This window comes from Leucoraja erinacea, chromosome 36 (genome assembly GCF_028641065.1).
Source record: "Leucoraja erinacea ecotype New England chromosome 36, Leri_hhj_1, whole genome shotgun sequence".
Classification (NCBI taxonomy): Eukaryota; Metazoa; Chordata; class Chondrichthyes; order Rajiformes; family Rajidae; genus Leucoraja; species Leucoraja erinaceus.
Window position 1 is genome coordinate 2,567,118 of NC_073412.1, and position 25,506 is coordinate 2,592,623.

At 46.8% G+C, this 25,506-nt stretch overlaps 1 protein-coding gene across 1 annotated transcript in view; it reads left to right on the forward strand.

The window, feature by feature from the left end:
* The window catches only part of hcn4 (hyperpolarization activated cyclic nucleotide-gated potassium channel 4), a 162,901-nt gene extending 138,505 nt beyond the window's left edge, over window positions 1-24,396 (forward strand). The window contains exons 7-8 of the mRNA XM_055662923.1: window positions 2,277-2,441; window positions 17,265-24,396. Coding sequence (XP_055518898.1) covers window positions 2,277-2,441; window positions 17,265-18,847 — 1,748 coding nt within the window. The 3' untranslated portion in view covers window positions 18,848-24,396. The remainder of the gene's footprint in view (window positions 1-2,276; window positions 2,442-17,264) is intronic.
* Window positions 24,397-25,506: the final 1,110 nt, after the last annotated feature.

The following is a 25,506-nucleotide window of genomic DNA, read 5'->3' on the forward strand; positions in this document are numbered from 1 at the left end:
CTCCCACATCCTAAAGACGTGCCGGTTTGTGGGCTCATTGGCCTCTGTAAATCAACCCCTAGTGTGTAGGATGCGAAAGTGTGGTCATGCCCCCGTCCCACTTAGGAGACCTAAACAGCAACCTCTGGTGACCTTGCCCGCCACCCAAAAAAAAAAATCAAGGTCGAGGTGACCTGCAACCTGCTACCACCTCCCACGAACATGTTGAAAACCTTCCTCAACTATGAAGACAAACCGGCTTCGACTAGACCTGCCACTAAAAAATGATCGGTGTTTAAAAGGGCAACCTATTTGTAGTCGAGGCCGGTTTTAATCACGATGAGAAAATAGCAGCAACCCTAGATGAAGCCTCAACCACGTGGAAACTACTTTACCATTAGGGAGAGTGACCAAAACCTCATGGAAACCTTGGGTGGCGGGCAAAGGTCACCAGAGGTTGCTGTTTAGGTCTCCTAAGTGGGACAGGGCCTTTACATAGAACAAGAGTGAACGGGTGATCGATGGTCGGCGTGGATGCGGTGGGCCGAAGGGCCTGTTTTCCATGTTGTATCTCTAATGGGAGCGGTGAGAGAAGGATTTTTTTCTTGTGCAGAGAAACGAGAAGGAACAGAATTTAGTCCATGGCTGGCTCCATAGACACGAATTACAATATCAATGGCAACAAAATAGTTATAATATTCTGGGACTCTGCTGGAATATGAAGTAGTCTATTCTGTGAGTTCCCATATGATTTGAGTGAATAGGAGTTGGACTCGAAGATTGGGACCCCTTTTATTCGAATCAGAAGCATTAATGCATAATACAGTATTTGTAAAATCTATTGTGTAATATGAACTGGTCACAAACAGTCAGTGGCTTAACGTTAAAAAGCACCTGGGTTACTTCGAATTTCAACGAAGGGGAATTGGTTCTGCCTTTCTTTAGATATCATTCAATCTAATCTGTATTACTTCACCCCAATGATAATGAAGATTGCTTTGTCAGTGGGAATAATATTTTTCTAAAGATTTCTCCCCTTAGTGACTTCCAGTTATTGCTTCCCCACATTTCACAGTGTTTTTGCCTCGAAGAACTATTTTCATCTTGATATTTTCCGCTTTTAGGATAATGCCACAGTTGCACTTCCATCTCTCGGTACTGAGGGTGAAGTCAAATGCACTGTATGGCAATCAGGACATCAATGTAAATGCTGAACATTCCCCGCTTCAACCTTGATTTGTCACATTAGGGATGATCTTGTATTCAGAGATTTACACCGAGATTTATTCAGAAATATCATCCTAAGACAATTGAAATGTTCCTGACTCTGAAAGTGTTTTCCCCGAAGATAGGCATGTTCAGTCTGAAGAAGGGTTTCGTCCCGAAACGTCACCCATTTCCTTCGCTCCATAGATGCTGCTGCACCCGCTGAGCTTCTCCAGCATTTTTGTGTACCTTCGATCTTCCAGCATCTGCACAGTTCCTTCTTGAACACAATGATCTATTCTACATTGTCCTTGAGCTTCATCTTTGATGTCTTGTTTTCACACCATACCCTTCATTTTCTCCCAGTCTCCCTCTCCCCTGACTCTCAGTTTGAAGAAGGGTCTCGACCCAAAACGTCACCCATTCCTTCTCTCCAGAGATACAAGTACATGGATAGGATAGGTTTAGAGGGACATGGGCCAAACGCAGACAGGCGGGATGAGTTTAGATGGGGCATGTTGGTTGGCATGGACAAGTTGGGCCGAAGGGCCTGTTTTCACACTGTATCACTCTATGATTGGAATGGTGGTTGGGAGGGCATTGTGTTTTACTCTTCCTGACCCTTGCTTCAGCTGAAATAATTTGGGGGCAGGGAGAGGCAAGGGGGCATTTGGGAACAGGTAATAATAATAATAATAATAATAATAATAATAATTTTATTTATAGAGCACTTTAAAAACAAACATAGCTGCAACAAAGTGCTGTACATCTCTAATCATTGACAAAAAAGTTAATACACACCAAAAATAACAATCAAAAGAAATAGTAGGAAAAGACATGTAAAATAAAGAAACATCAAAAACACCACAAACAGAAGCAAAGCCTCAGGCATGGTCAAAAGCCAGGGGGTACAAATGCGTTTTAATAAATAATAGCATGTTGTATGTCACTGGCAATACATGTAGTGGATTGTCCTGACCCGTTGAGTTACTCCGGCATTTTGCGCCTCTTTTGTTTCCTTAGCAAACAGCGGTCTTTGTTCTCTTGTTCGTCACGCTAACCGCGCGCTTTCTTTCCTTCCTTCACGTTAGAGATCTGCCTGTTGACCCGGGGCCGTCGAACAGCAAGTGTACGTGCGGACACCTACTGCAGGCTGTACTCCCTGTCGGTGGACCACTTCAATGAAGTGTTGGAAGAATACCCGATGATGAGGCGTGCCTTCGAGACCGTGGCACTGGACAGGCTCGACCGCATAGGTAAATCCTTTTCATTGCATTCACGTTCAAGTTGGAATTTATTGCACCAGTTAAGGTACAGTGATATTTGAGTGACCATACTAAGTGCAAAGCAACACGACACACTGCCACATAAAATAAAATTTAACATCAACATCCACCACAGTGGAATCTACATTCCTCACTGTGATGGAAGGCAATAAACTTCAATCATCTTCCCGCGGTCGGGGCTGTTGAACCCTCCGCAGTCGCCGCTGCCGACGGTCCGATGTCCGAAGCCCTCGCGTCGGGATGATCTAAACTCCGGCGTCGGGACGGATTGGAATACTCCGCAGCACGGAGCTCCCGAGTCGGCCTCTTCTTACCGGAGACCGCGCGCGGGCTTCAAGGTGTTAAAGTCCACAGGCCCCGCGGTTGGAGTTCTTCACTGGCGATCCTCCGCAAAGGATCGCGGGCTCCATGATGTTAAAGTCCACCCAGCACCTTCAGGAAAGGCCGCACCAATGCACACTGTTAGGCCACAGGGAGGGGGGAGGGGTGGGGGGGGGGTGGAGCCGGGACACTGAGATACGATACGGTGAAAAATCGCTCCTCCGTCAAGGTAAGTGATTGAAGTCCTGAATGACTTTTTTCACTTTCACACTAACAATGCCAGCACGCTCACATTCCCTTTCTAGGAAGCCTAGTGGATAAGTTAGTGGACTGGCACCCAGCGACTTGGACCATTGATCTAGAGACCAGAGTATGAATCCCACCATGGCCGCTGTTGGAATTTTAATGCAGGTGATTACGTAAATATAGAATTAAAATATTATGAATTCGTAATTTAAAAAAAACAGCTCGTTCAGGAGCAGAATTATTTTTTCCACAAAACCTTCACACGCCGGTGAAGTGAAATAGAAATAGAAATATATCTGAATGCCATAAAGAGATTTGTTCGAATGCTAAAGGTAGACACAGAGTGCCCCTCTAATCCGGGCTGCATTCTGTTGACATTAGAAGCAAAGATCAGATTCAGATTCAATTTTAATTGTCATTGTCAGTGTACAGTACAGAGACAACGAAATGCATTTAGTTGGATCTGGCAGATGCTGGTTTATACCAAAGATAGACACAAAGTGCTGGAGTAACTCCAGACTGCTCCAGAACCAGGGGCCACAGTTCAAGAATAAGGAGTAAGCCATTTAGAACGGAGATTTTCCTCACAGAGAGTGGTGAGTCTGTGGAATTCTCTGCCTCAGAGGGCGGTGGAGGCAGGTTCTCTGGATGCTTTCAAGAGAGAGCTAGATAGGGCTCTTAAAAATAGCGGAGTCAGGGGGTATGGGGAGAAGGCAGGAATTGATTGGGGATGATCAGCCATGATCACATTGAATGGCGGTGCTGGCTCGAAGGGCCAAATGGCCTCCTCCTGCACCTATTGTCTATTGTCTATTGTCTATTGTCTATTGTAATTCAGCGGGTCAGGCAGCATTTCACACGTCCAGCACCTGTGGTGATAAGAATTATATCATTAATGCAATCAATCAATTCCTGCTAATACTTTGTAAATGCAAGAACTGCAAGATTTTACTGGGTTAATAGATTTTTTGCATATCTTTTATTAATTTGTTCTATATCTCTCTACATCACCGTCGATATCTCTGGGTTCCCTTCCCCTGAGTCTCAGTCGGAAGAAGGGTCTCGACCCGAAACGTCACCCATTCCCTCTCTCCAGAGACGCTGCCTGTCCCGCTGAGTTACTCCAGCTTTTTGTGTCTATCTTCGGTTTAAACCAGCATCTGCAGTTCCTTCCTGCACACTGCAAGATGTTTAAATCCCCGATCTAAAAATCATTTCGATTCAAACCACGTTCTAAGTTCGCAATCTTAAATCCAGACCTTTCTATTTTAATTGCCAAAATTATGTTGCTTTTCTCTTTTCTGTTGTTTGAATGAAGTAATGAGTTAAGCAGATAATGAAAAGAGAATGAGTGAGATTCAGGCTATGAACTAATCAACATAGCAATCCTTTGAGAGCATGAAGTCGCAATGTAGATTTGACAATATAATTGAAATCTCAGAACATTATAATTTTCATAAGTAATCTGTTACTTGTCAGATTTTGGGAGCATGCCGATACTGATTTAGGAGGGGCAGTGCAGATTGGTGTTGATGTATTTTGGTCCAGTTTCTTATACAAAAATATAATGAGAGTTTAACTCTAATCATTCAGTGTTTGACTACGAATCATTAATTGATTGCTGATAAGAGAATGTGATTTTTATTCAACTTCATAATTTTTCGGCAGAGAGAGTTCGCAAGTACTTTCCCCTTCCTGTTGCTGCCTGCAGTTTAATTTCTTTTGAAAGGAAAACAAACCATGGTTTAGTTTAAGGATACAGCGCGGAAACAGGCCCTTCGGCCCACCGAGTCCGTGCCGACCAGCGATCCCCACACACTGACACTATCCAACACACACACTAGGGATGATGTACAATTATACCAAGCCAATTAATCTACAAACCTGTACGTCTTTGAAGTGTGGGGGGAAACCGGAGAAAGCCCGCGCTTGTCACGGGGAGGACGTACAAACTCCGTACAGACAGCACCCGTAGTTAGGATCCAACCCAGATCTCTTGGCCCATTTTACCAAGTTAGTAAGTACAGTACATGCCAGCTATATTGAAGCCTTCAACCATGCAGTAGAAAATGGAACCCCATCCACTGTGGATCGAATCTGCATCTCGGTATTGATATTGCAACCAAATCAAATGGGATAAAACAGGCTGTTCTTCTAGCTTTGAGACAATTTTATTCTCTGATGCTGCACTGGCAGCTGCCCTAGCTCAGCACAACTTGAGAAACGATGTGAAGATGGACACAAAATGCTGGAGTAACTCAGCGGGACAGGCAGCATCTCTGGAGAGAAGGATTGGGTGACGTTGCGGGTCGCTAACAATGGCCTGATTCCTTTATCATCGTTAATTTTGTTGCATATCATTGTTATTTATACATCATTTATACATTGTTCATTATCTCTCTACATCATCATCAAAATCTCTCATTCCCCTTTCCCCTGACTAGCCTGAAGAAGGGTCTCGACCCGAAACGTCACCCATTCCTTCTCTCCAGAGACGCTGCCCGTCCCGCTGAGTTACTCCAGCATTGTGTGTCGATCTTCAGTTTAGACCAACACCTGCAGTTTCTTCCTGCACATATCGTTTGCTCGTGACATGAGTCAGTTCACACTTAACTTGCTCATAAGGCCCACTATTTTAGCAGAAACTTTAACAAGTTTAAAATAAAAAGATAAACCTTCAAAATGGACCAAGAAGGAGTCAGGTGCTTATTACACCGAGAAGGACTTATAGAGGCAGTATTCCCTGCAGAGCTTCCGAAAAAAGAATGTTTTGGTATCGTTATAACATGGTGTCAGACTCTCAGATGGAACAACGCCACAGACACAGAGAGACAAATGCTGCCTTCCCTTTGCTTAATTAGAACCATAACATCTTAATACAGCACCATGAATGGGTTCTGAATGCAAGGTTGTGTTTGAATTAGTTTATCACCCTACTTCTGATAGTAGAGCAGTTGCAGCCTCCGAATCTCCGGAGGTCGGGCCGCAGCAGCAGCAGCGCTCCACCACCGCTCCACCTGCTCCGGACTCGGCCAGCTCCGCGACGGTGAGGTGAGTAGTCGGCACCAGAGCCCCCGGTCTTCTCCTGTTGGAGGCCGCTCCTCGTTGCAGCCCCAACGACAACGGAGACCCGACAAAGAAAAGGTCGGGTCTCCCGTGCAGGGAGAGATTTAAAAGATACCCCCTCCCTCCCACCCCCCCCCCCCCCCCCCCACCCACACACCCCAAAAAAAAAAAAAAAAAAAACGATATAAAAACATAGACAAAAAATAATAAAAACGCAGACGGGCTGCAGAGGCCGCTGCTGACGAGAGTCGCGCCGCCTACCGCCTCAACCCACAGACACAAAATGCTGGAGTAATGCCCCTGTCCCACTTAGGAAACCTGAACGGTAACCTGAACGGAAACCTCTGGAGACTTTGCCCAAGGTTTCCGTGCGGTTCCCGGAGGTTGCAGGTGGTTGCCGGAGGTTGCAGGTAGTGGAAGCAGGTAGGGAGACTGACAAAAACTCCCGAAACGTCACCCATTCCTTCTCTCCAGAGATGCTGCCTGTCCCGCTGAGTTTCTCCAGCATTTTGTGTCTATTCATTGGGAAACCATATGGTCAAAATTGCAGGACAGGATTGCCACAACACTCAGCAACTCACCTCTGCCCTTTGAGAGTCTCCAAGCCATCTTCTCCATGTATTGAGTTCTCCCTGTAGCCACACTGAGTTCACTGCTCGGGATTCCCTGCTGGGAATGCAGCAACTGTGTTTTGTCTGCAGTTTTTGAGTTTAGGCATACAGCATGGAGACACAGGCCCTTCAGCGCACTGAGTCCACTTTGCCCGCCAATCACCCATTCACACACGTTCCACCTTATCCCACTTTCGCACCCTACACCCGCGATGTACAATTGGCCGTTAGCCAACAAACCTGCACGTCTTCGGGAATGCGGGAGGAAACCGGAGCACCCGGAGAAAACCCACGCCATCACAGGGAGGACGGACAAACTCCGCGGCGACAGCACCCGTAGTCAGGATCGAACCCGTGTCTCTGTCGCCGTGAGGCAGCAGCTCAACCGCTGTGCCGTCCCTGTGTAACGAGAAATGGACAGTTTGCTATCCATGCGACAAGGCTGTCAAGAATCAAGCACGTTTAACACTGGCATGACATTCCTACTTGCTGCAGTTCCACAGGCCTCTGAACGTATTAACACAAAGGTAATATCTGCTAATAAAAAATAATTAATAACCCTAATACTGCTTAATTATAATGGTGATAAAAACAAAGACTGTGGCGTTGTGTCTCTAAACTAAACTAAACTAAAAACACAGAAGTTTACCGGTTGTAATCTCGTCTGCTATCAAACCCTTGCCAGACCAGCGCTTGTCTTGTTTAGTTTAGAGATACAGCTGGGAAACAGGCCCTTCGGCCCACCGAGTCCGTGCCGACCAGCGATCCCCGCACACTAACACTATCCTACACCCACTAGGGGGACAATTTTTACATTATGAAGAAGGGTTTCGGCCCGAAACGTTGCCTATTTCCTTCCGGGTTTCGGCCCGAAACGTTGCCTATTTCCTTCGCTCCATAGATGCTTCTGCACCCGCTAAGTTTCTCCGGCTTTTTTGTGTACCTTCGATTTTCAAGCATCTGCAGTTCCTTCTTAAACCTACAAATCTGTATGTCTTTGGAGTGTGGGAGGAAACCGAAGATCTCGGAGAAAACCATCGCAGGTCACGGGGAGAACGTACAAACTCCGTACAGACAGCTCCCGTAGTCGGGATCGAACCTGGGTCTCTGGCGCTACATTTGCTGTAGTGGCAGCGACTCTACCGCTGCACCACCGTGACCGCCCGTCCCATGACTGCTGAAGAGACCCTTGTTTAAGATCACACTGGGAAAGGAACAGCGCAGTAGAACTTGTCCAGGCAAAATGTGCTCTACATTCTGGACTAACTTTCCTCCCGAACAAGCAAATTAATAATGATAACCTACTTTAATGACAGCCCTCCCCTCCAGAGGCAGAACTGGTCTGTGCAGGATTCCAGCCGCTAGTTGCTTCTGCAGAAACATGCCTCTCGTTGTGACATTGTTGATTTTCAGTACTGCCTGACACAAGAAGAGAGAATAAGAAGCCTAGCCCAGTTTTAAACTGGCCGCATCTTTTGACTGTCAAACCAGATTACAATCGGCATAAAGAACTACAAGCAACAGCATCTTATATTTTGCTTGGGCAGCTTACAACCCAATGGTATGATCATTGATTTCTCTAACTTCAAATAAACCCGGCATTCCTTCTCTCTCTCCATCCCTCCCCCACCCAAGTCACACCAGCTTCTTGTTCTCACCTAGCAATTAGCCAGCAATGGCCTGTTTCCTTTACTTTTTTGCATATCTTTCATTAATTTCTTCTTTGTCTCTCGACATCACTCCCTATATCTCTCGTCTCCCTCTGACCCCCAACTCTCAGTCTGATGAAGAATTCCGTCCCGAAATGTCACCCATTCCTTCTCTCCAGAGATGCTGCCTGTCCCGCTGAGTTACTTCAGCATTTTGTATCTATCTTAAATTTCTAGGCTTGGCTTCATCGCTTCGCCAAACACCTCCACTCGGTCCGCAATAACCAACCTGATCCCCCGGGGGCTCAGCACTTCAACTCCCCCTCCCATTCCGATTCCGACCTTTCTGTCCTGGGCCTCCTCCATAGCCAGAGTGAGTCCCACCACAAATTGGAGGAGCAGCACCTCATATTTCGCTTGGGCAGCTTACACCCCAGTGGTATGAACGTTGACTTCTCCAATTTCAGGTAGTCCCTGCTTTCTCTATCGAAGAAAGACTGGATAGACTTGGTTTATACTCTCTAGAATTTAGGAGATTGAGAGGGGATCTTATAGAAACTTACAAAATTCTTAAGGGGTTGGACAGGCTAGATGCAGGAAGATTGTTCCCGATGTTGGGGAAGTCCAGGACAAGGGGTCACAGCTTAAGGATAAGGGGGAAATCCTTTAAAACTGAGATGAGAAGAACTTTTTTCACACAGAGAGTGGTGAATCTCTGGAACTCTCTGCCACAGAGGGTAGTTGAGGCCACAGTTCATTGGCTATATTTAAGAGGGAGTTAGATGTGGCCCTTGTGGCCAAGGGGATCAGAGGGTATGGAGAGAAGGCAGGTACGGGATACTGAGTTGATGATCAGCCATGATCATATTGAATGGCGGTGCAGGCTCGAAGGGCCGAATGGCCTACTCCTGCACCTAATTTCTATGTTTCTATGTTTCTCCTCCTCTTCCCAGCTCTCCCTCAGCCCACTGGCTCCGCCTCTTCCTTTCTTCTCCCCCCCCCCCCCCCCCCCCCCCCACGCTCAGATCAGAGTAGAATTTTTAGTTTCATTTGGACCCCCCTGGAGGTCCAAACGAAATGCCGTTTCTGCAGCCATACATTACATACAAATAGACCCCAGACACAACAATAATTACATTTAACATAAACATCCATCACATCGCTGTGATGGAAGGCCAAATAAACTTATCTCTCCACTGCACTCTCCCCCCCCCGATGTCAGAGTCAAAGTCATAGCCCCCGGCTGGCGATGGCGATTGTCCCGCGGCCATTATAGCCACGGCGGGTGGTGCGAGGTCGCACACCGGGTCTTGGTGTTAGAGCCCCCGGCGTGCGCTCGCAGAGTCCGCGGCCATTCCAGCCGCGCGGGGCAGTGGTGTCAGGCCCCGCTCCAGGAGCTCTTCGACCCCGCAACTCGGGCGGGAGAAGTCGCCGTTGCAGGAGCCCTGAGAAGCGGTCTCCCCCCAGGGAGCCGTGGGCTCCCGGTGCCGTCGTCCACAGATCCGTCGTTGGAGCCTCCAACTCTCCGGTAGCAGCAGCAGCAGCAGCAGCAACGACAGCAGCAGCAGCAGCGCTCCTCCACCGCTCCACCCGCTCCGGACCCGGCCAGCTCCGCGACGGCAACGGTGAGTCGACACCTGAGTCCCCGGCTTCTTCCTGTTGGAGGCCGCTCCTCGTTGCGGCCTCAACGACACCTGAGACCCGACGAGAAAAGGTCGTGTGTGTAGGCCATCAGTCATGTGTGCACGTTGGATCTCAGTAGAATTTTAATTTTGTCTAGTGTAGAGATACAGCGCGGGAACAGGCCATTCAGCCCACTGAGTCCATGCTGACCAATAATCCCACACACACTGGCACTATCCTACCCACTAGGGCCAATATACCATTTTACCGAAGCCAATTAACCTACGCAAACCTGTACATCATTGGAGCGTGGGAGAAAACTGCAGCACCCGGAGAAAACCCATGCAGGTCAACGTACAAACTCCGTACAGATACGCACCCCTGGTCAGGATCGAACCCTTGTGCCGCCCAAGTTGGGCTCAAGTGTGACGCAGGTTTTGATGAACTGCCTGCTGATGTTTGCTTGCTGCATGAACAGTGCATGGTACATGAGTGGGAGATATCCTTGCCAAGATTGTGCATGCCAGCCTTGGGAATCAGTACAAAGTGGGCGGTGTTACTTTCCGTTATTCAGTATTGTTAAAGTCAATAGACCCGACTATAACAGCCGGCGAACCCAATACCACGGGCTTTGTGCTTCCTTCTGAGAAGAAAACCTCACTTAATTGTTTCAGGAAAGGAGCAACAAAAAGCGCACTCGCAGTAGAAATGAATCAATGGAACGTCCGATATTGGTCTACTACTGATCTGGGTGCTATTGAGTTAGATGTGGCCCTTGTGGCTAAGGGGTATGGAGAGAAGGCAGGTACAGGATACTGAGTTGGATGATCAGCCATGATCATATTGAATGGCGGTGCAGGCTCGAAGGGCTGAATGGCCTCTACTCCTGCACCTATTTTCTATGAATCTATGAATCTTGAGGAAGGGTCTCGACCCGAAACGTCACCCATTCCTTCTCTCCAGAGATGCTGCCTGTCCCGCTGAGTTACTCCAGCATTTTGTGTCTATCGGGGGGTGCTATTGAGATTCTGTTCTACACAATGCTGGATGCACTCTACAAGTCTCCATGTATATTGTTCTGACATTCACATGCAGTCCCCTTTAAACCAACGATGAAGTTTAATTTGGAGCAGCTATGAGTCTGGCACTCATGAAACGCTGCACTAGTAGCATGCCCCTGATTCAAGTGCAATTTAAATCCACTCTAATTACCAGGAATTATCTCAGCAGTAGAATTCAGAGCACAGCATTGCAGCATAACATCTCCCATGCCAGGATATCCACCTTCGTGGGGGTTACACCTAGCTTTTGATAAATCAAAGCGGGCTTGTTATCAGAGTAACTGAGTTACTGCAGCTATTTGCATCTATCTTCAGTATAAACCAGCATCCGCAGTTCCTTCCTACACGTCCCTATGGTGACTTCTGGTCAGCTTAGTTTAGTTGAGAGGCAACAACACGGACACAGGCCCTTCGGCCCATCGGCTCAACACTGACCCTCGATCACCCATACACACTGTAGAGATGCAGCATGAAAACAGTCCCTTCGGCCCACCATGTCCATGCTGACCACGATCACCCTTTCACACTAGTTCTATGCCATTCCACCCACTCCCTACACTCAGGCCAATTAACCTACATTGCTTAAAGTTGGTACTGCAGAGAGTAGTCCTGATCAATTCATCAAACTGATACCACAAACTGAAATAATGCTGGGAATGATATTGTAACACCAATGTTATTGCCGTTAACATGATAAGAGTGGTGGGAATCTGCATCAATTGGACGGAATATAAATCTTTAATTGATGATTGGAAGATTACGTGTTTAAGAAGGAACTGCAGATGCGGGAACAATCTGTGGTAGACAAAAATGCTGGAGAAACTCAGCGGGTGCAGCAGCATCTATGGAGCGAAGGAAATAGGTAACACCACACCTATCCATGTTCTCCTGAGATGCTGCCTGTCCCGCTGAGTTACTCTGTTTAAGAAGGAACTGCAGATGCTGGAACAATCGAAGATAGACTCAAAATGCTGGAGTAACTCAGCGGGACAGGCAGCATCTCTGGATGGAAGGAATGGGTGACGTTTCGGGTTGAGACCCTTCTTCAGTCTGAATGTGAGCATTTTGGGTCTATCTTTGGTTTAAACCAGCATCTGCAGCTCCTGTTTCCGAGCTGTAATGCTGTATATCTAAACTAAACTAAACTAAACCTTCATCTCTGGGCAATTTGGTGCAGGTCAAATGACACTTTCACTGTAGCCCATTTTGAATTAATTTCATTCATCCCCCTCTCTGACCATTTTTATAATTCCAATAAAGCTGTTCGTCTGCAATTGAGAATTCCTAGAATGTTTTCACTGGTGGGAGAGGTCCGCGTGGGTTTTCTCCGAGATCTTCGGTTTCCTCCCACACTCCAAAGGCGTGCAGACATGTAGGTTAATTGGCTTTGGTATAAATGTAAATTGTCCCTAGTGTGTGTAGGATGGTGTTAAAGCCCTGTCCCACTGTGCGAGTTCATTCCACGAGTTCTCCCGAGTTTGCCCTGATTCGAACTCGGAGATTTACGGTAATGGCCGCTCGTCGGTACTCGGGGCTCTCGTGGACATTTTCCAACATGTTGAAAAATCTTCACGAGTCTTCCCGAGCTTACCTGCCGTTAGCGAGTCTTCCTGAGTACCTGCCGTTAGCGTTACGAGCCGCTAAGAGACGTCCCCGAGCTCCGACGTACCCGCAACGTACATTCTCCGCGCTTACCACGAGTTTGATTTTTTTTAAAACTCGGGAGAGCTCCTGGAATGAACTCGTACAGTGGGACAGGGCCATTAGTGTGTGGGGATCACTGGTCGGCACAGACTCGGTGGGCCGAAGGGCCTGTTTCCGTGCTGTATCGCGAAACTAACCTAGACAACAGCGGTTTCTCTTGCAAAAGTATATTGCACAGGACAGACAAAAATGGCGGTTTATGGAACGTTTGGGATTTGCGCCGATGACAGACATCATTTAGATACGACCGACTTCATGCATTTCAATAAGTTCTCATCGAACTGGAGATTAGCTCAGGTTGACAGCAAAAATCATCAATAACCTCATGTGTGGAAGCATTGCTTAAAGCTGGCACTGCAGAGAGTAGGTAGACAAAAATGCTGGAGAAACTCAGCGGGTGCAGCAGCATCTATGGAGCGAAGGAAATAGGCAACGTTTCAGGTCGAAACCCGGAAGGGTTTCGACCCGAAACGTTGCCTATTTCCTTCAGGGTTTCGACCCGAAACGTTGCCTATTTCCTTCAGGGTTTCGACCCGAAACGTCAGCCATTCCTTAGATGCTGCCTCACCCGCTGAGTTTCTCCAGCGTTGAGTTACTCTGGCACTTTGTGCCCTTTTGTGTATTATCCAGCATCTGCAGTTCCTTGCTTCCACCAATGGAATCCCATCTCCCTCCCCGAGCAGTCAATAGATCATTCTCCTCCGCCATAAACCCATGCAATCAAACGGCATTTAAATAATTCACCAAGCCAAGATAATTCACATTCCTGACTGCAGTTAGAGTTGATTAGCCTGAGTGATCATCACAGATGATGCTGGGCATTATTGATGAGATATCATGGGATTAACACTTCCGGGCTAGCATCAGTATGTTCGTTGCATCAACCACTTATAGATTACATTCTAAGAATTGAACTGTTGAATTAATACCTGACCTAATCTCAACCCACTATAAGTTTCTAAGGTGGTCACGGTGGCTCAGCGGTAGAGTTGCTGCCTTACAGAGCTTGCAGCGCCAGGGACCCGGGTTCGATCCCGACTACAGGTGCTGTCTGTACAGAGTTTGCACGTTCTCTGCGTGGGTTTTCTCCGAGATCTTCGGTTTCCTCCCACACTGCAAAGACGTGCAGTTTTGTAGGTTAATTGGCTTGGTGTATGTGTAAAAATTGTCCCTCGTATGTGTAGGGCAGTGTTATGGCCCTGTTCCACTGTACGAGTTCATTCTTCCGAGTTTGCCCTGATTCGAACTCGGAGAATTACGGTAATGGCCGCTCATGGGTACTCGGGGCTCTCGTGGACATTTTTCAACGTTGAAAAATCTTCCCGAGCTTACAGCGCGCATTTCCCGAGTACCTGCCATTAGCGTTACGAGCCGCTAAGAGACGTCCCCGAGCTCCGACGTACCTGCTACGTACATTCTCCGTGCTTACCACGAGTTTGATTTTTTTTTAAACTCGGGAGAGCTCTTGAATGAACTCGTACAGTGGAACAGGGTCATAACTGTGCGGGGATCGCTGGTGGGCATTGACTCGGTGGGCCGAAGGGCCTGTTTACGTGCTGTATCTCTAAACTACACAGCTTTGAGCCTGAGTACTTGTAATTTTTTCCACATGCAACCTGACCCAGAGGCATTTGCAAAATTCAGGGGTAAAACCCGAATGGCCACAAGGAGAACGTACAAACCTCGTACATACAACACCCGCTGAGTTACTCCAGCTTTTTGTGTCTACTGAAGTATCTTTAGCCATGGGATGTCCATTTGCATGTCAGCCTCCCAGGCATGCAGCTGAAGAAGACAATTAGTCATCAGTTAGATCAAACCTGCACGCATTTGGAGTGTGGGAGGAAACCGGAGCACCCGGAGAAAACCCACGCAGGTCACAGGGAGAGAGATCGTGTAAACTCTGTACAGGTAGCACCTGAGCTCAGGATCGAACGGGGGGGGGTGGGGCTCTGTGTAAACCAGCATCTGCAGTTCCATCCCTACAACAAATCTTCAAGAGCAATCCAATTCACCCCTCCCCTCCCCGCAACAGAACTTTGCTGGTCTAAATGACAATTCATGTTATTCCAGCTACTCATCTCTTATACATTCCCCAGCGACTGATGTGAGATTCACTTGTCTGCAGCAGCTTAAATTATCCTTCTCCTCCAGTTAGCAACAGAGCAAATATATAAGAAATGCTAATCTTTCTGGGTCATGAAAGGTTGATTCTCATAAATATTTATCATCAGCGGCCCCATAATTTTCAGCAAAATTATGTTTCTCTATTTTAATTTTAGAACGACATTCAGGACCAGGAACACAAACTGCCAAATGACATGTTTAATCATTCGGCAGTGTTTAGTATTCTTTGAAGTTTTATCCCAATTTTTACTTTGAGTAGGGTCTATCAGCTAATGAGCAGGGCGATCCTAACCCTGGATATTATATCTGTTTACACAGCGGTAGTGTTCTTAATGTGCTGCCAGCATTGTGTAAGACCTCAGTAACCTGCCAGACTCCAACAGCCCTTATTATCTATCCAGAGGTATTTAAATAACAAATGTACTCATATCCCGAACATGGGTTAGATGAAGTGTTTAAGAAGGAACTGCAGGTGCTGGAGAATCGAAGGTAGACAAAAGTGCTGGAGGAACTCAGCGGGTGCTGCCTTACAGCGTCAGAGACCCGAGTTCGATCCCGACCACGGGTGCTGTCTGTACGGAGTTTGCCCGTTCTCCCCGTGACCTGCGTAAGGGTTTTCTCCGAGATCTTCGGTTTCCTCCCACACTCCAAAGGCGTACGTACAGGTTTGTAGGTTAATTGGCTTGGTGTGAATGTAAATTGCCCCCGTGTAGTATAAGTGTGCGGGGGGTCGCTGGTCGGTGCGGGCTCGGTTGCGCGAAGGGCCTGTTTCCGCGCTGTAACTCTAAACTAAACTAAAACAAAACTATATTGGAACAATTCCAGGTGAGTATTAATGAATGAGTATTCCCTTGGGAGTACAAATGATTCTGATTCCTGCTTGGATACAGAAAGATATTTGTCCTGAAACACTAACTCTGTTTCTCCATTTACTAGCGGTGGGTGATTATTGACAGTATTTTCCAATTTCATTTCAGACGTACAAGATTTGCAGTTGTTTGCGTTTACGTGCACTCAGAGGGGGAAACAGGTTGCACAATGACAACAGCAATATCGCTCACTTTACGACAGAGCAACCACCCTCTAGTTTTGTTTAGTTTATTGTCACGTGTATCGAGATATACAGTGGAAAGCTTCTGTTGCTAACCAGTCAGCGGAAAGACAATACATGATTACAATCCAGCCGTCCACTGTGTACAGATACATGAGAGCAATACATCGGGTAGATGCACGCAATGTCTTGCCCAGAGTTGGGGAATCGAGGACCAGAGGACATAGGTTTAAGGTGAAGGGGAAGAGATTTAATAGGAATCTGAGAGGTGACTTTTTCACACAGAGGGTGGTGGGTGTATGGAACAAGCTGCCAGAGGAGGTAGTTGAGGCCGGGACTACCCCAACGTTTAAGAAACAGTTAGACAGGTACATGGATAGGACAGATTTGGAGGGATATGCACCAAATGTGAGCAGGTGGGACAAGTATAGCTGGGACATGTTGGCCGGTGTGGACAAGTTGGGCCGAAGGGCCTGTTTCACTATGACTCTATGACATGATAAAGGGAATAACATGAATGATGTTTAGTGCAAGATAAAGTCCAGAACATCCTTTCCACATCCACTGCGTCTTTCATTACTCAAAATAAAATTTAGACAAGGCAAAATAAATTCATCCTCATCTCCATTCTAAAGGTCCGTCCTTTTATTCTGAGGCTGTTCCCTCTGGTCCTAGACTCTCCTAGCTGTTCCTAATTGGATTTCCAGTCATAGAGGCATAGAGGCATAGCAGTGTGGAACCAGGCCCTTCGGCCCAACTTGCCCATGCCGGCCAACATGTCCCAGCTACACTAGTCCCACCTCCTTTGCTTGGTCCATATCCCTCCAAACCTGTCCTATCCATGTACCTATCGAACTATTACTTAAACGTTTGGATAGTCCCGGCCTCAACTACCTCCTCTGGCAGCTTGTTCCATACACCCACCACCCACTGTGTGAAAAACTCACCCCTCAGATTCCTATTAAATCTTTTCCCTTTCACCTTGAACCTATGTCCTCTGGTCCTCGATTCCCCTACTCTGGGCTAGAGACTCTGTGCATTTAAAGGGCCAGTCCCACTTGGGCAACATTTGCGTGTCAGGCAGATGGCGCGCGAAGATTTTGTAGATCCTAAAATCCTGGGGCGCTGCGTGCAACCGCGCATCACTGCGTACATCACCACGCACGTTGCACGTGTAATGCGCACTATGTAAATGAACGCGTCACGACGTAAATGATGTCACGTACATGACGCCAAGTGGGACAGGCCATTGTCAGTCAGAGGTGAGTACACTGTTGGGCCCTGGCCTGCAATAATAATCTAACGTTCTTGCACGGTTTTGTCTTTTTGGACAGGTAAGAAGAACTCCATCTTGCTGCACAAGGTACAGAACGACCTCAACTCGGGAGCGTTGAACTACCAGGAGAGTGAGATCATCCAGCAGATCGTGCAGCATGACCGAGAGATGGCCCAGACCGTCCAGAAAGCAGCTCCGGCCGAGTCCAGCCCAGCCCCAGTCATCTGGACACCGCTGGTCCGAGCTCCATTGCAGGCGGCAGCCGCCACCACGTCTGTGGCCATCGCCCTCACTCATCACCATCCTCGTCTCCCCGGCGCCATGTTCCAGCCGCCCTTGTCCATCCTCAGCTCTTTGGGTCAGCAGTCCAACCAGACACCAAGGCAGGTGAAGAAGGTGCAGTACTCGGCCCCCAGCAGTGGACCACCCACCATGGGGTCTCCATCCAGTGCCCCGTCCCAACTGCAGACCCCCTGCTCCGAGTCCCCTCCGTCTGTGCTCTTCCAGACCCACCATCTCCTGGGGGCGTCTCCGCCCGTCAGCATGGGCCAGCAGCACCGGCAACTGGGCACCACCTCGGCCGGATCTTCTCGTCGCCCCTCAGGGACTCCGGCCGGTAGCCCGGGTCAAGGGCAGCGGTCAAGGTCGGGTTCGGGGTCTCCGGCCCCCAGCCTGGGGCACCTCCAGCAGTTTCTCAGCGGCTCGCCGGTCCAGCCCCCCACCCTGGCCCCATCTGCCCCAGCTTTCACCCAGATCCACCCTGGTCAGCCCCAGTCCCAGTCCCAGTCCCAGTCTCAGTCCCAGTCTCAGACCCAGTTCCAGGCCACCTCTCGGTCGCCCCAAGCCAGCCACGGCCACCGCCACTTCCCGGGAGGCGCCCAGTCCGCCGGAGTCAAGCAGTGCCACAAACGGATCTCCATCTCGCCAACTGGGAGCCAAGGACACCTCCCCCCAGTCGGGATGAGCTCCCCGCTGCCCAGTTTGGGTCATCATCTCCCGCAAGTGTCTCCACGCTTCCAGAGGCCTCAGGGCCAACAGCAACAAGCGACCCCCGTGGCTCAAGGAGACAACCCTGGCCATCCAGCGTCACCATTGCAACACCTGGCCAACCTACCTTTGCCCTACTCGCCCCACGCTCCGAGCCCCCCCCTTCAAAGCCCGGCGCCCAAGCGGACATTGCAACGGGACTCCAGCGACGGGTCAAGTTCGCCCACCTCCCTCCTCCTGCCCCAAGCCCCGCTCCAGCAGATCATCACCCTCAAAAGCAGTCAGCCCATTGGGCGCCTCACCCAGGAGGACCTTAAGACCATCTCGGCATCTCAACCTTCGTTGCCACAAGAGTTGGCGCAAGTGTTGCATCGAAGCAGCCCGTCCTCGGTCAGGGAGGCTGTGGGAAGCCTAACAACATTTTCTAGACCTGAACGCTCGAATAAACCTTGCACTTCCATCTCAGAGTGCATGACTCTACCTAAGCAGATGTCGACGGGATCTTTACCTCAAACGCAAGGACAAATACCCGGCACATCTGCGGCCAACTTCCCCACCACATTCTCTAAAGACAAAAACGTTACCCGGAAGGGATCAATAGGTTTTGGTTCCGATTTGGAATCAGTTCGATCTAAGCTTCCGTCTAACTTGTGAGGTTCTGTGAGGAATGAACAGGTCGTGTATTATATAATAACTCTTTTTTCTTCTGTATAACTGTGATTTTATTTTTAGATACCAGTTAATTTAGAGATCTAGTTTTGTGTCATATTATTTTATAAATTTTTCATACCTTGAGAATGGATAATTGATAAACTGATGGAGATAAGGGAAGAGAACCTCTTTTTCAACATTGGAACTAATTGTGGATAGATGATAGGGGACACTAAAATGATGCTTCTATTGAAGGAGGTAATGTAGCTAAAGACTTCTAGCTACATTAAAAGTCAGAAAGGAATTGTAACACCAACAATTGGAGCAATAACACATCCAGCGACAGTCGGGTGAAGTTCGGTCCATCAGATCAGCAGGAGGTGAAGAATGAGAGGACCTCTTGTTCCCAGACACTTGGATCTGTCAGAATGTCCTGAAAACCCATCCTAAATGATAAGTTGAACGCACGCCAGCTAGGATCAAGACAAGGGGGAACTGGGTTATGTGTAGCATGCCATGTAGGAAAGAACTGCACAGATGCTGGTTTAAATCAAAGATAGACACAAAAAGCTGGAGTAACTCAGCGGGGCAGGCAGCATCTCTGAGTTACTCCAGCTTTTTGTGTCTATCTTGGGTTATAACACACAATACACAGTACAATTTATTTGTCACTTGAACCTCATAGAGGCTCAAATGAAATGTTGTTTCTGCAGTCAATACACACATGCAAAAAAAGACCCAAGACACAACACAATTTACACAGACATCCATCACAGCGCATCTCCTCCTCGCTGTGATGGAAGGCAAAAAAACGTATCAAATAACATAGATGGGCTCTACGCACGGAAGCAGCAGTCAAAACCAAGTTAAAATCAAAACAATGTGTTTCTTAATTATTTACGTAGTCTATGGATGTCACTGGTATTTATTTATCCATCTCTGATAGTCACTGACGGAGGAGTTAAGAGCCAACGTTATCCGTGAATGCGAGGGGTCCCTCAAGCAGTTTTACTTCCCTGAATGAATCATCGATCTTTATTACGGCTAACCTTAAATCCAGATTTATTCATTCGCTTGGTTTTAAATTCTCCCGTTACTGTGGCTGGGATTCAAATTCACATTGCCCCGATCAATAACCCAGAACACTGGCTCCCAGCCCAGCAATGAACCAAATGTGCTACTGGCCAACATCTAGAGGCGTGCTCCAAAGTAGTTATTTGTTTAATCCTAAAATAAGCTACTATAATAAGTTGCAAGCTATTTTCCCCTCTCATAAACAATTTGGTTAATATAACACATGTTGTTTTAAAGCTGCATCATCACATTGAATTTGACACTTTGGGACATATCAAAATCTAAATTTCTTGGCCAAGTAGCAAGAGTTTAAGGATCTTCTTGAAAAAAAGTTCCATGTGCTATGCTTTTGTCACTAACTTTGCTCAACAGTTGATTGAACCTTATCTCCAGATTGGAAGGTTTTGAGTTAAGGATGGTCATATGATGGCTCTGTGGAGTTCAGATAAAATGGGCTATAAGATGCAAGGGATGTCCATCGCGGAGAAGCTACAAGTGTACCATCTTATTCCCCGCACGTAGACAACAGCATGTCAGTCAAAAGATTCAGAAGCAAATTCTTACATTGGGGTTTTTCTTTGAGGAGAATGACTTTTAGTGAAATTGTTCCATGAGGTATCTACTTTTGTGTAGATGCATGATACCAAAAACTGCCCAAATGATATCTCAATGTCTTACTAAGTAAGATTTTAAATGTCAGGGTAGATGTAGACTAAGCAGTTCTCTTGATGGCTCAAACATTTAATACATGGCATATCGTGAAGTCACACTGTACAGTCCTTAACAATACAGTTTTAGTGCAAGTTTGCATGAGAAGGAACTGCAGATGTTGGTTCAAATCGAAGTTAAGCACAAAAAGTTGGAGTAACTCAGCGGGACAGGCAGCATCTCTGGAGAGAAGGAACGGGTGACAATTGGGGCTGAGACCTTTCTTCAGCTGCCTGTCCCGCTGAGTTACTCCAGCTTTTTGTGTTTATAGTGAGTTCTCTGGGTTCAGTCAAGGGCCCAATTTGGTCTCCATAAATATCTGTGATTTCTTTGTACCAACACAAAGGATACAAAAAATGAGCTGGATTTGATCTCATCTGTGGTCCGAGCTAGCTACGAGATCCCTTCTCAAACTGTTTGAGAGTTTTCGCTATGCAGCCTTGCCCAGCAAGCAAGGCCATTTGGGTTAGAATTATGGCTGCCTCAAATGGAGCCACTAGTGTGTGCCTTTGAGAGAGAATACTGGAGGGCTCGATATTTTTTTTTAAAAAACGATTTAAATCTTGTTAATATTCAAATAATATTTCATCCTTTATTTTACATAAATGACAAATATGACATAATAAACCAAGAGAAATAGATTTGAACCTTTTCAGTATTTAGAGTGGAGAATATTTCTGACTGCGATCGCACAAAGCCAAGCCTGCCATCGGTCACTTTAAATAAAGAAAGGTTAGGCTAGGAAAACCGAAAATATTCTCAACCAAGTGTAACAATAAAAGGGGGCAGATGATTAGATGGGTGGGAAAGAAGGAGGGTTTTTTTTCCCATTGAAAATCGCAATTTCCAATTATGGATTCCCCTGTTTATTCTCCTTCTAAGATATAGGATTGTTGTTATAGACTCTACAGAAGAGAATGGATAAGAAGGGCAGGTCTCCTATCTCCCACCGATGAACCACTTGTATTTCATAGAGTGATACAACGTGGTAAGTAGGCCCTTCGGCCCGACTTGCCCGTGCTGGCCAACATGCCCCATAGTCCCACCTGCCTGTGCTTGGCTATAACCCTCTAAACCAATCCTGTCCAAATGTCTCTTAAACAATATGATAGGCCTGGATAGTGTGGATGTGGAGAGGATGTTTCCACTAGTGGGAGAGTCTAGGACCAGAGGCCACAGCCTCAGAATAAAAGAATGTGCCTTTAGAAAGGAGACGAGGAGGAATTTCTTTAGTCAGAGGGTGGTGAATCTGTGGAATTCATTGCCACAGTGGAGACCAAGTCAATGTATATATTTTTAAGGCAGAGATTGATAGATTGTTGATTAGTACGGGTGTCAGGGGTTATGGGGAGAAGGCAGGAGAATGGGGTTGAGAGGGGAAGATAGATCAGCCACGATTGAATGGTGGAGTAGACTCGACGGGCCAAATTCTGCCCCTGTAACTTATGAACTTATGTTGGTATCTGTTGCTTTAACAATCTTTAACCATTTATTTAACAAACACCTGGATTAATGGGGTTGCCATATGCTATTTATTTATTTTTTGACAGTACTGGGATCTGGAGACAGTTTCTGGTTCACTGGCTCCTTGTCTGGGTCAACTAATGAGGGAGTTATCTCATCCAGGACCAAGTGTCAGGCCCAGCATTCTGAGAGAATTAACACCAGTCCTTAAATAAATAACGTCTTTCAAATAAAACGTCCTTGATGGCCAGCATGGATATACAGGGCCGAATGGTCCATTTCTGCACTGTTTGATCCCACGAATCATTGTTAATGAATAATAAATAGTTGCAGTCATTCAAAGGAGGAGCAATGATTGAATTAGGCCAAAGCCATCACTAACCCCCACTGATCACAAGGCTTGCTTGAATGCCTGAAGAATTTCCATATTTCCTTACAACATAGAAGGAGGCCATTCAACCCATCAGGTTGATACTGGCTCACATAGCAATTGCAACCCTCACTTATTTTTCATGTAGTCTGCACGCCTTCCGTTCCCAACTATTCTGCCAATCTCATCACCTGGGGGTAATTAACCTATCAATCTGATGCTTTAGTGTTGGGAAGGGAAGGGAAGGGAAGTCCACTCATGGAAAGTCCACTCAGGCACCATTGGCTTGTACAATCTGTTGGAGACTTTTTCATTGTCCATTCAAGATACAAACACACCCCTCAAAGGTTAATGGAATGACCACTCAGCTGCCTGATAACAGAGGCAGCAGCTGCCATACATCGCCAGAGACCCGGGCGTGATCCTGACCACGGGTGCTCTCTGTGTGGAGTTTGCACGTTCTCCCTGTGACCGCGTGGGTTTCCTCCCACATTCCAAAGACGTGCGGGCTTGTCGGTTAATTGGCTTCTGTAAAATTGTCCCTGTTGTCGAGGATAGGACTAGTGTACGGGGTGATCGCTGGTCGGCGCGGACTCGGTGCGCCGAAGGGCCGTGTTTCCACGCTGTGTCACAAAAAAACAAAACTAGGTAGAGACGATACGACAAATCGTACGTCGGTCATCTTATGTTGAAATTCAAATAAGGAAGGAATTTCATTCGAAACTATGCACCAAAGAGCTCGTAAAAGTGTTACAAATATGTGTTCTATTAATGTTAAATCTACAGATCATAGCCAGTGACTGACAGGAAATAAAACCAAGTCTAAAGACTGGACTCGATAATCTTCAGACATTAGCACCATCAAATTTCAAAGGGTTTTCTCATAATGGCGTGGAATTCTAGTTTTAGAATGAGGATGTTATCTATAAAGAGTGTCAAGAAATGTTTGATTAAGAGGTATGTTGGTCACATGTACACAAGCTTTGAATATAATATAGATTAGACAACACCAGCGTGTTTGATTGAGTTTGTATACTGGATGATATTTGAAATGATGAAAATATTTGGAAGAATCAACCATTTCTTTTTTTTTTGGTGTTGTGTTATTTTTAAGGGATTCTTATAACAGAGGACTTGTTATTACACGTTACTGCTCTGGAGTTAGACACAAAAAGCTGGAGTAACTCAGCGGGTCAGACAGCATCTCTGGAGAGAAGGACTTTTAGGATCGAGACCCTTCTTCAGAGAGAGAGTCAGGGAGTTATTTAGGCAACTTTGAGCCAACTTTTAATGGACTACAAAGGAAGGAATGAGAAACTACGCATAATATATATATATATATATACCGCTGGAAATGTTATTTAAGCTGGTATCAAGCAACCCGGCACTTGATTCACAGTTACTGGGATTATTGCATAGATCACCCTCACTTTGACAGTCAGTAGAAACATAGATGCAGGAGTTGGCCATTCAGCCCTTCGAACCAGCACCGCCATTCAATATGATCATGGCTGATCATCCCCAAATCAGTACCCCGTTCCTGCTGTTACCCCCACACCCTTTAATTCCTTTAGCCCCAAGAGCTAAATCTAACTCTCTCTTGAAAACATCCAGTGAAGTGGCCTCTACTGCCCTCTGTGGCAGAGAATTCCACAGATTCACAACTCTCTGGGTGAAAAGGTTTCTCCTCATCTCAGTCCTAAATGGCCTGCCCCTTATTCTTAAACTGTGACCCCTGGTTCTGGACTCCCCCAACATGGGGAACATTTTTCCTGCATCTAGCCTGTCCAATCTTTTAAGAATTTTATATGGTTCTTTAAGATCCCCTCTCATCCTAAATGCCAGTGAATATAATCCCATTCTTTTATCATATGTCAGTCCCGCCAACCCGGGAATTAACCTGGTGAACCTACGCTGGGCTCCCTCAATAGCAATAATGTCCTTCCTCAAAATAGCAATAAAAATTGCACACAATACTCCTAGACTCAAATCCTCTATGTTGAGCAATATAGACTCAAGTCCACTATACCACCGTGGTGATTGCCTTAGGTACGATGTACTGCAGTTATATGCATAGACTCCTCCCAGAGTCACAACCATCAACGAGGACAGTGTATGCCCATGGTAACACCACCATCTATAGATTCCCCTCCAAGTCATGTACCATCGTGACTTATACATGTATGATAGATTTCTTTACCATCTATGAGTCTAAACACTGGAACTCCTCACACAAAGGGCCCAGTAGGAGGTCAGTCAACGGAAGCAACGCAGTGGTTCAATAAAGTGACACAAAAATCATTTTCTCAGGTAATAAAATCTGGCCATGCGCCTTGAAAAAATAATAAATTAAAATAAACCTTTGGAAGACGACACATCCGATAAAATATGTTCCAGTGGCTTGGAGATGTGGAAGGATTGAGGCTGGGTCACGGGCTCTGTGAGGCAGCAACTCTACCGCTGCGCCACCGTGCCGCCCAGAATCTTCAAACTAATGGCGCCCTAACCAGGCGACTATCAGCGCTCTGGCCACAGGAGCAGATCGACAATCGCATATTACAATCGTTCCGCACTCTTAAGGGTCTGTCCCACTTGGGCGTCATTTGCGCGTCACCAGATGGCGGGCAAAGATTTTGTGCTTACCAAAATCCTGGGGCGCCGCGCGTGACTACGTGTCACTGCGTACATCACCACGCAACATACGCGTGTAATGCGCATCACGTGCGTGGCACAACACGTGCGGCATGACGCATAAATAATGACACAAATTACGCGCAAATCACGCTCAAGTGAACGCCATTAGCGCGTAATCTCGACTCCTGCAGCAACACATCGTACTTTAACTACGATCTCCCCTAAACTCCTCTCACTAGACGCTATTCCCTTATCATTTATCTATACGCTGTTAATGGCTCGATTGTAATCATGCATTGTCTTTCCGCTGACTGGTTAGCACGCCACAAAAGCTTATCACTGTACCTCAGAACACGTGGCAATAAACTAAAACTGAACTGAAACTGCAACCCTTCATGACAATTTCTTGGGC